This window comes from Electrona antarctica (assembly GCF_951216825.1).
Source record: "Electrona antarctica genome assembly, chromosome: 14".
Classification (NCBI taxonomy): domain Eukaryota; kingdom Metazoa; phylum Chordata; class Actinopteri; order Myctophiformes; family Myctophidae; genus Electrona; species Electrona antarctica.
The window spans coordinates 43,752,924-43,762,820 of NC_136795.1; the positions used below are offsets into that span (position 1 = coordinate 43,752,924).

The window sequence follows — 9,897 nt, forward strand, 5'->3', positions numbered from 1 at the left end:
AAAGCATCCTGGTTTAAGTTCTAACCGGACACCACTGCGGGGGTCCTAAGCTAAGTAATCAGCAATACAGCCTTGAGCTATTTTATACTATGATCACCGTGAGGCGCATAACTATAAACGCTATGATCACCGTGAGGCTCATAAATATAAACGCTATGATCACCATGAGGCTCATAACTATAAACGCTATGATCACCGTGAGGCTCATAAATATAAACGCTATGATCACCGTGAGGCTCATAACTATAAATGCTATGATCGCTGCTTACAACATGTATGTTTTCACGGGACACGTTACATTTCCATTTTACACTTCCTGTTGCACTGGTTCCGAGTAAAACGGCTTTCAAAATAAGACGGTTCCTCTGTTGAAATTAATGGTGTCAGTTCTTTCAAAATAAGACAGTTCTCGAGTATAAATTCTGCCACCAGATGGAGCTTTTTGGGCATTTTTTAGGGGAAGTTTCAGCCTCAGACGGCAGGATCAGAGTGTTTTTTTTACAAAGTGACAGACAGACGGCAGAAAAGCCAGGGGATTTCTTTCTAACCTAAGTTATATGAGGACCCTTTTTTATATAGAGATATAGAGATATAACACCATGGTAAAAGGATGAATGGATTTTGCCTTCCTTATGATTCCATCATTGATGTACACAGAGGTTAGCAGGTCAACTATTGTTTGTGCAAGAGAGATAAAACTCATTAGGCAGGCCATCACCTGGGGATTTACCCTTAATCAACTGGACCATTGCATCTCTCACCTTGTTTGGTGTTTCCCCACCCGTAGAATTACGGCCAACCTCCCCAATCATGCGACATATGATGGTTTGGAGAATGGGTGACCTGAGTGTGTACAAATACAACCAAATGGACCCATAACTACAACATTTTAGACTCTTGTTTTAGGTAAGATTGACATGTCAATGTGTTCGGGTGTCAATCAAACCAACTGCGTGAGTGCTGTCAAGTGGAAACCTCATACTCATATTAGTAGCCAATTTGAATGCAATCTGGTCAAACTGACTGATACTGATACAGTCAGATATATTGCTGTCAGGTGAAAACCTTGTATGACCAAAACCATTCCTTTACAAAATATATAATAATCAAAAATAGTTAAAATAGCCTATATACAAGCTCACACTGCATCATATTCATATCTTCACACGTTGGGAGCTTCGATCTGCTTCTTTCTTTTTTTTTACTGTGGACCACCACCGCCGCAAATATAAAAGCTGCTGGTAATAATATGACGAAAGTCATCATTTCTTGTTTCAGATGTTCCAACAGCAACAGAAACTGTTTCAGCAGATGAGGGTCTCACAGCGCCAGAGGCTCAACACTCTCAAGGAGCTCTTAGAACAGTACACCCAGGTAGTAGGAATTATTTCCTGTTTGCATTATCATTTAGTACTCTAAAATAAAGAATATTTGCATCGTAACTACGATTTTCTGTCCGTGTTTGCATTATCATATTTTGCATAGCCGGCCAGAACACTTTACAGTATATCTCCAGATGTAGTTGATAGTGAAGCTACTTCTAATGTAGCCTACTACATCTTTTTTTTGTTGCCGTCTGGCAGAAACATCTCATGTCCATATTCTAACTTTTGTATGCTTTTTTCGTAAGTTAATGTCCTCCTTTCTCATACTACAGTGTCACACAAAAGTATCAAACGTAGCACATTTACAAGCTCAAAGCGTGGCGTGGTGCATTTAACCAACCCGGTCTCCCCCAAATACGGTGAAATAGCACGGATTGGCACACAGCAAATGCGTGCATATGACACTAGATTCCCCGACATTCCGTGGATATGTACTTTATTTCCTCCCCGTTCACTTCTATACGTTTCTCGTCGGTGACGTCACGAGGACAATCCGTGGATATGTACTAGATTTCCTCCCCGTTCACTTCTATACGTTGCTCGTCAGTGACGTCACGTCACGAAAATAAAAAAAATCGATAGGTTTGCAATATTAACAACACTCAATAAAATATATATCACTACTGATGATGTTTGACGACTATTTCTATGTATTTGATGTATGTGTAAATCACTCTGGAAGCTAAATGCTATAATAGTTCAGCCATTGTGCTACTTAGAATAATAATAATACTTCTATATTATTATTATTATTATTATTATTATTATATTAATGATACATTAATAGAAAGCCCAACAATCTGTAGGCCTACATATTTACTGCTTCTATATTATTATTATTATTATTATTATTATTATTATTATTATTATTATTATTATTATTATTATTATTATTATTATTATATTAATGATACATTAATAGAAAGCCCAACAATCTGTAGGCCTACATATTTACTGCTTCTATATTATTATTATTATTATTATTATTATTATTATTATTATTATTATTATTATTATTATTATTATATTAATGATACATTAATAGAAAGCCCAACAATCTGTAGGCCTACATATTTACTGCTTCTATATTATTATTATTATTATTATTATTATTATTATTATTATTATTATTATTATTATTATTATTATTATTATATTAATGATACATTAATAGAAAGCCCAACAATCTGTAGGCCTACATATTTACTGCTTCTATATTATTATTATTATTATTATTATTATTATTATTATTATTATATTAATGATACATTAATAGAAAGCCCAACAATCTGTAGGCCTACATATTTACTGCTTCTATATTATTATTATTATTATTATTATTATTATTATTATTATTATTATTATTATTATTATTATTATTATTATTATTATTATTATTATTATATTAATGATACATTAATAGAAAGCCCAACAATCTGTAGGCCTACATATTTACTGCTTCTATATTATTATTATTATTATTATTATTATTATTATTATTATTATTATTATTATTATTATTATTATTATTATTATTATATTAATGATACATTAATAGAAAGCCCAACAATCTGTAGGCCTACATATTTACTGCTTCTATATTATTATTATTATTATTATTATTATTATTATTATTATTATTATTATTATATTAATGATACATTAATAGAAAGCCCAACAATCTGTAGGCCTACATATTTACTGCTTCTATATTATTATTATTATTATTATTATTATTATTATTATTATTATTATTATATTAATGATACATTAATAGAAAGCCCAACAATCTGTAGGCCTACATATTTACTGCTTCTATATTATTATTATTATTATTATTATTATTATTATTATTATTATTATTATATTAATGATACATTAATAGAAAGCCCAACAATCTGTAGGCCTACATATTTACTGCTTCTATATTATTATTATTATTATTATTATTATTATTATTATTATTATTATTATTATTATTATTATTATTATTATTATTATATTAATGATACATTAATAGAAAGCCCAACAATCTGTAGGCCTACATATTTACTGCTTCTATATTATTATTATTATTATTATTATTATTATTATTATTATTATTATTATTATTATTGTTGTTATTTCTTGGCTCGCTCCACATGGAACTTCCGGGACGGGGGGGGGGGGGAGTCGCTCCACAATCCACATGCGACTTCCGGAGAACAAGGAGCAGCTTTTCAGGTGTATGTTTAAGGTGAGTTTTTATTATGGATTATGGATGATCTGCCCGTTCACACAGGCAGATTAAACGATGCGGTCTACCATTCGTTGTCAATGGAAGCCAGCGAAATCACGTTGATAGACGGAACGATGCATGTAGCTAACCAAATCAACTCACAACGGTGCATCGTTTTATCTGCCCGTGTGAACGCTCCATTGTTGTTGATGTTGATGTTGTTTACGTTAGGGACCATGTCTCAGATTTGCAATTTATCTTTGTATTTTTTAGCATGCTAGATGACGCTGTAGCCCCGCGGTGGCTATTCAGCAGCTATATGTATTGAATGAGTACTTTTTTCTGCAGTTTGCAGAAAAAGCAAATGAAAATATAGCCCCATATGTGCCCTCTCCCTACGCTCATTCTGTAGCTCGGAGCTACAGAATGAGCGTAGGGAGAGGGCACATATGGGGCTAATGAAAATACAGTTCATTACATGGTATGCTAAGAGGATCACCTCATGTGTTGCTCAAACCCTTACCACAATGCAATACCCCATTTGAAAAGACATGCCAGGGACCCCCATAAGAGAAGTTTTTACAGTTTAATTTCAAGGACCCCCAGTTTGACATGCATTAGTCTACGGACCCCCCATTTAATGGCATTTATATCTCTGGGACCACCAATTTATATTGTAAAATCAATGTTATTTTAACTCTGAGAGTGTACAAATGGAACGGGTCCATTTGGTTCCATTTGTGTAGACTCTGAGTTACAGACCCATAATGGTCCATTTGGTTCCAAACTATAATTTAGCTGGGGACCCCCTGGAACTCCCTCAGGTACCCCTGGGGGTCCACGGACCCCACTTTTGGAACCACTAGGTTAGATAGAGATAGGTATGTAGGTAGTGGTTCTTGGTTTACTATGAATCTAGATTACTATTTCTATGCATGTGGTGTATTAATATTACCTTATGTCAAATTGAGTCATTTGGTCATTGTAATTCAAATCTCATCAAAATTGTAGGAGCCAAAATACATCTTTTTTTTGTATAAATAAATAAGATAGAATAAAGACGACAATTACATTACATAGTTATTTAGGATTACAGTATAATATAGTGTAGTTATGTATGTTAATTCTCTCTCTCTCTCTCTCTTTCTCCCCCACAGTGAAGCTCAAGCACAAAAAGAGTAGGTTATTATATTATAACGTAGTCTACTATACAGATTGGAGAAATGTACATTATATTCATTACAATGTTTAATTAGTGCTGCTTTAAGTAATTGTTTCCCCCCTTTCCCTTAAAATAATAATTGTAGAAATGCCCTCTAACACCAGGACCTGCCACCAATGCAAGGCAAAGATGCCATGTGGCATTCAAACATGCAAAAAGGTAGGTAATATATACAGTACAGTATGCCTTTAGCATATACTGCATTTGAAATAGAATTTGACTACGTTTTAAGAGAACCCTTGTATCTTAATTGTACCTCTTATAGTGCTCTCATCCTTGCTCTCTCTCTCACTTACACAGTGTGGGCAGCTGTTGGGCTTTAAAGAGCGCCACACCAGGAACCTGGTTCTGTTCCGCAAAACCGCTGACCAGTGGGCAGCAAAGACCAAGAAGGCCGGCAATGGCTCAAAAGTCGTGGACCGTGCATTGGAGATGGTAATACATTTTTTTTTCTTTCTATTTTGTATTATTGTATTTTTGGTCTATTGTATTTATTTTGTAGTTTTATACTATGAATGTTTTTGTCTTATTTAGGGACTTGGTTTATTGACTTATGGTGTTTCCCTTCATCCGAATGCTTGTTACATTCAAAATAATTTCTGCCTAAGTCAGAAAGTTGGCCTCATAGCATAAGTGCCTGCGTAACTTTTGGAATATAACAAGCATTCTGATTTGGATATCCGCAGTCTTAGATGGAGAGTGGAAATGTCAATTTGGTCAAAACATGACTAGAAATTGAACCATGTAGCACCTGCACAACCTATGTCTTGTCTTAAGCCCAAACCACACCAAAGGGTTGGGACAAAACCGTTTTTAAGGTCAACCACACCAGTGCAACTCAGGAGTTGCATACTGTAGGTGTGGTTGACCTTTAAAAAACGGTTTTGTCTCTACGGCTTGGAATAAACTCCCATTATACCTAAGACAGGCAGTAGATAGATGGCTTTAAAGTTCAAGAGCAATTTCTTAATACTTGCTTTTAATTGATTTTTAATCCTGTGTTATTCATGTCCTCGATGTTTTGCCTTATTCACTGCCTTTTTTGATATTATTTGAATGTATCATGCTTTTGCTTTTATTTTTTCTTCATTGCTCTGTAAAGCACTTTGAGCTACATGTCATGAAAAGTGCTCCAAATAAAGTTTTATTGTGATATTAGTCTGGCCATGCCAGGCTAAAGCATAAAGGGCTTTTTTCAGTGAACGACACCAGCTGAAATAGCCGTTCATTGGGCTTTGTGACCCTGCCATGACAATGTTTGCTGTTATGCTTTTCATTGCTTTAGGTGGAGAGAATGAAGGCATTGGGGCACGTTCCCTTGCTCCTCTGGGGGAAGCCCACAAAGGGAAAGAATGCCGGCTGGAACGCCGACATGCACTTTCCCTTTCAGCTTCCCCCAGAGGGGCATGTGTTACTGCGCAAGATGCTGGCCCTTTTTGAGGGATTACTCCAAGGTAGGTTAGAGCACGATATCTATATCCATGACATTGGTCCTGTATTATGTCCAGATGGAGCATATTTAAATGTACTATACCTTTTTTGTTTTTCTGTTTTTGTTCTTTAAAAGCATGCAATTCTGTGAGGGAAGAGGGGAGAGACACGCAGGACATAGGAGAAGGAGAGGAGAGCGAGAGAGTAGAGGAGAGAGAGATGGGGGCAGAGTTGGCAGGGGATGCAGAGGGTGAGGTGGAGGAAGACGTGGGTGATGAGGATGGACAAGTAGGGGATGTAGAAGGTGGAGAGATGGGTGAGGCCGGAGAAGAGGGCGGGAATGAGAGCAGGAAGGAGCAGGAAGAGATGGTGGAGGCAGAGGAAGTTGAGACGGAGAAGAAGGGTGGAGAGATGGAGGAAGACATGGGTGATGAGGATGGACAAGTAGGGGATGTAGAAGGTGGAGAGATGGGTGAGGCCGGAGAAGAGGGCGGGAATGAGAGCAGGAAGGAGCAGGAAGAGATGGTGGAGGCAGAGGAAGTTGAGACGAAGAAGAAGGGTGGAGAGATGGAGGAAGACATGGGTGATGAGGATGGACAAGTAGAGGGTGGAGAGATGGGTGAGGCCAGAGAAGAGGACGGGAAAGAGAGCAGGAAGGAGCAGGAACAGATGGTGGAGGCAAAGGAAGCTTCTTCTTCGGCTGAGCCGCCGAAGAAGAAGAAGAAGAAGAAGGAGGGACCAACTACAAGGTAAGTGACGATACAGAATAGAAGATGCTGAGCAATTGAGTATATGCAGACCGCAGCCATCTTGCCATTAAAGGAGAATACTAGAAGGCTTTCTTACCTTTATTTGTAGTTGTTACGTCCCCACCAAAGAGGTCCAGGTGTTATTTTGTGCAAAAGCGCATTATTGGCTATTTCCCCTACCATAAGCCCTCAATGAATTGCATTGAATTGAATGGGGCTATGGGGTGTTGTGCCAATTCGCTTATTTCCATCGCTCAAAAATCTTTTTTTTTGTATCCTCTTCAGAATGTAAATAGTATCCCAAGTGGCACACTTTACTACTTATTTCGATGGAAATAAGCCAATTTTAGCACAAAAACCCAACCCCCATTGAGGGTTTATGGTAGGGGAAATAGCCAATAATGCACTTTTGCACAAAATAACACCTGGACCTCTTTGGTGGGGACGTAACAACTACAAATAAAGGTAAGAAAGCCTCTAGTATGGAATTCTCCTTTTAAGTTAATTGCAGGTTGCTAACTAGTTGCAATTCCTTGCAGGTGATTATTTATGTGTTGGAGTTTGGAAGCGCTCGTTCGATATCACTCAATGGCCCTGCCCTGCATACCAACTGTTTTGAATTTGCACATAGCCAAATGCAGAAAGCAGCAGGACGTTGCTTTGCTGAAAGCGAGCGCTTCCAAACTCTTATCTCAAGATGGCCACGGTCTGCATAAGTCAATAGAGGTGATCATAACTATGCAGAACAGGTGGGCAATCTTTTGCTCTTGCTCAGCAACTTAAATTTCATTTCAATAGAGGGTATGCGCATGCATAAAGTGAATGGCAGATCGAGTGGCAAAGTGAGTGTAATGCAATCATATAGGACTTTTCTGTTTGCATGTATGGGCTGTCAAGGCCAGAAAGTAGTTTTTTGCTACTCAGTAGGCATTCCCTCATAACTTCTGGGTATGAGGACCAGACCAGAGACTGGAAAGGTGCGTGGTGTTTGAGAACCTGGCTTGCGAGGCAAAGACCACAGGCCTTAATTCCCTTTTTTTCCCCTCCATGTAGCACGCCTGGCCCTGTGGTGACCATCTTGGCCAAGAGGAGTGAGGAGAGTGAGGAGAACGGGGATGATGGTATGAATGACTATTGTTATAATCCTGGATTCCTGTGCATATGTTGCCATTTATATGATTGCACTAATGGTGCTTGCTCAGGGGATACATTGAATCTTGACCTTCTGGTCAAAATCTGTGTCTAGGTGAGACTCCATTACCTTGCACCATAGAGGGTGTCTCTGAATCTGACAAGTCAACTGAACTTGGCAACTTGTGCCTTGGACTTATGACTGTGATCATGTCTTGCCCAAATTGCATTAAATGCACAATGTATGCACATTTTGTTCAAAAGAGCTGGAAATAAACTGAACTGAACCAGTTTCAAGGCCACGCTTGGGTAAATGGAGAAGCCAGAAGTCTCTGCAGACCCATTTAATTTGTACATCTAATCAGGTTTTTCAATAGGGCCTGAAAAGTGTTCTGTGTCGACTGAATGAGTCTCAGAATTCTAGTATGCTGCTGTCTAACCCCAGCCTCTGAGTTATCATATGTCGGTGTACTTTTTGGAAAACACTGCTCTTGTAATGGCATTCTTTATCTATGTAAAGTGTTTCTTATGTTGTCTACCTGAGTCTACACACATAAACTTGACTGATAAAGAAAGAGAGGTAATATGTGTCACTTCACTTACGGGGTAAGGCAGTGCATGTCAGCAGCGGAGCGGTGTGTTGAATGTGCAAAGAGTAGAAGGCAGGCACTACGTCCTCTGGGTGGAGGCTCAACAGTATGTGAGTGAGTAGGGTATAATACAGAAATTAATTGTGTAACAAATAAATTTGAAGTGGTATGGTTTGTGCTTACAGATTGTGACTTTCACAACAACCCCGGGGAACCGTACACAATTGTGTACGTTGATAAAAAGAGCCGCACCAGAAAGGTTAGTATCTACTGTATATGAAGTATTTGGAACATGTAGAGTTTGAGCTCTGATATTAAACAAAACAATTACATTTTGGTTGTATGCTGACAGCATTTTAGAAGCTGGGAGTAATTATTTTATTTAATTTGTACTTTATTTTCCTGTTTTCCTTTTACCCAAGGGCAAGAAACAGTCCCTGGTCCATTGGGCCCCATGCCCCAAATGGTAACTTGAACTTTGTTTCTCTGATGTATTTGATTTGACATAAAGTTATATATATATATATTTTCTGGAAGAAGCATCTACAAATAGGTTATTATTACAAAGCAAGGCAGTTTTATTTGTTATATGTGGTGTCTAAACACTAATTAATGCTTCCCCACGTTCAAGCAGACCTTTCCTAGCCTGGTAAACCATCCCGGTCACGTGAATTCAGTCTGTCAATCACAGGGACCTGAGCGTCTTCTACGTTTTCACAGAAGACGCGTGAATTCACTGGAGCAGGATGGTTTACCATGCAGGCTGACCTGCATGGGCACCTGAGGTGTCTGGGTGATTCATGTACAAGATCAGAAATTTATTTTGTATTTCGTTTAATATACCAGCAGTATTTTGAAATCAATTATTTGACACAGGGTGTCAATTTAAGGATTAAACTCCTTGACAGCCATCGACCCCTTGGTGCTTTATTCGTTTTTTATATTGCATGTGCAGAAATTCACAACGGAGAATATTCTGTACTCTCCAAGCTCAAATTCTACCGGCTGAAGCAAACTACCATAGAGATAAATAGGCTGGCTGTCAAGGAGATGCGGAGTGATATACTACACTTTCTTGGTATTTCATAGGACTATCATCTGTTTTCATTTCAGCAATAAAACCTTCCCGCCCTCCTGGATCCCTACAAAGGATGTCCTCCTGAAGACCTGA

General features: G+C 37.9%; 1 protein-coding gene across 1 annotated transcript; it reads left to right on the forward strand.

Annotated features, from left to right (window-relative positions):
- Positions 1-3,556: 3,556 nt before the first annotated feature.
- LOC306937217 (uncharacterized protein) lies at positions 3,557-9,897 on the forward strand (the record flags this gene model as incomplete). The annotated part of the gene is made up of 10 exons (XM_079520883.1): positions 3,557-3,621; positions 4,761-4,781; positions 4,911-4,984; positions 5,126-5,260; positions 6,111-6,279; positions 6,717-7,005; positions 8,059-8,126; positions 8,912-8,985; positions 9,149-9,192; positions 9,840-9,897. The coding sequence occupies exons 3-10, from the start codon at positions 4,913-4,915 to the stop codon at positions 9,895-9,897; spliced, it is 909 nt and encodes a 302-aa protein (XP_079377009.1). The 5' UTR covers positions 3,557-3,621; positions 4,761-4,781; positions 4,911-4,912.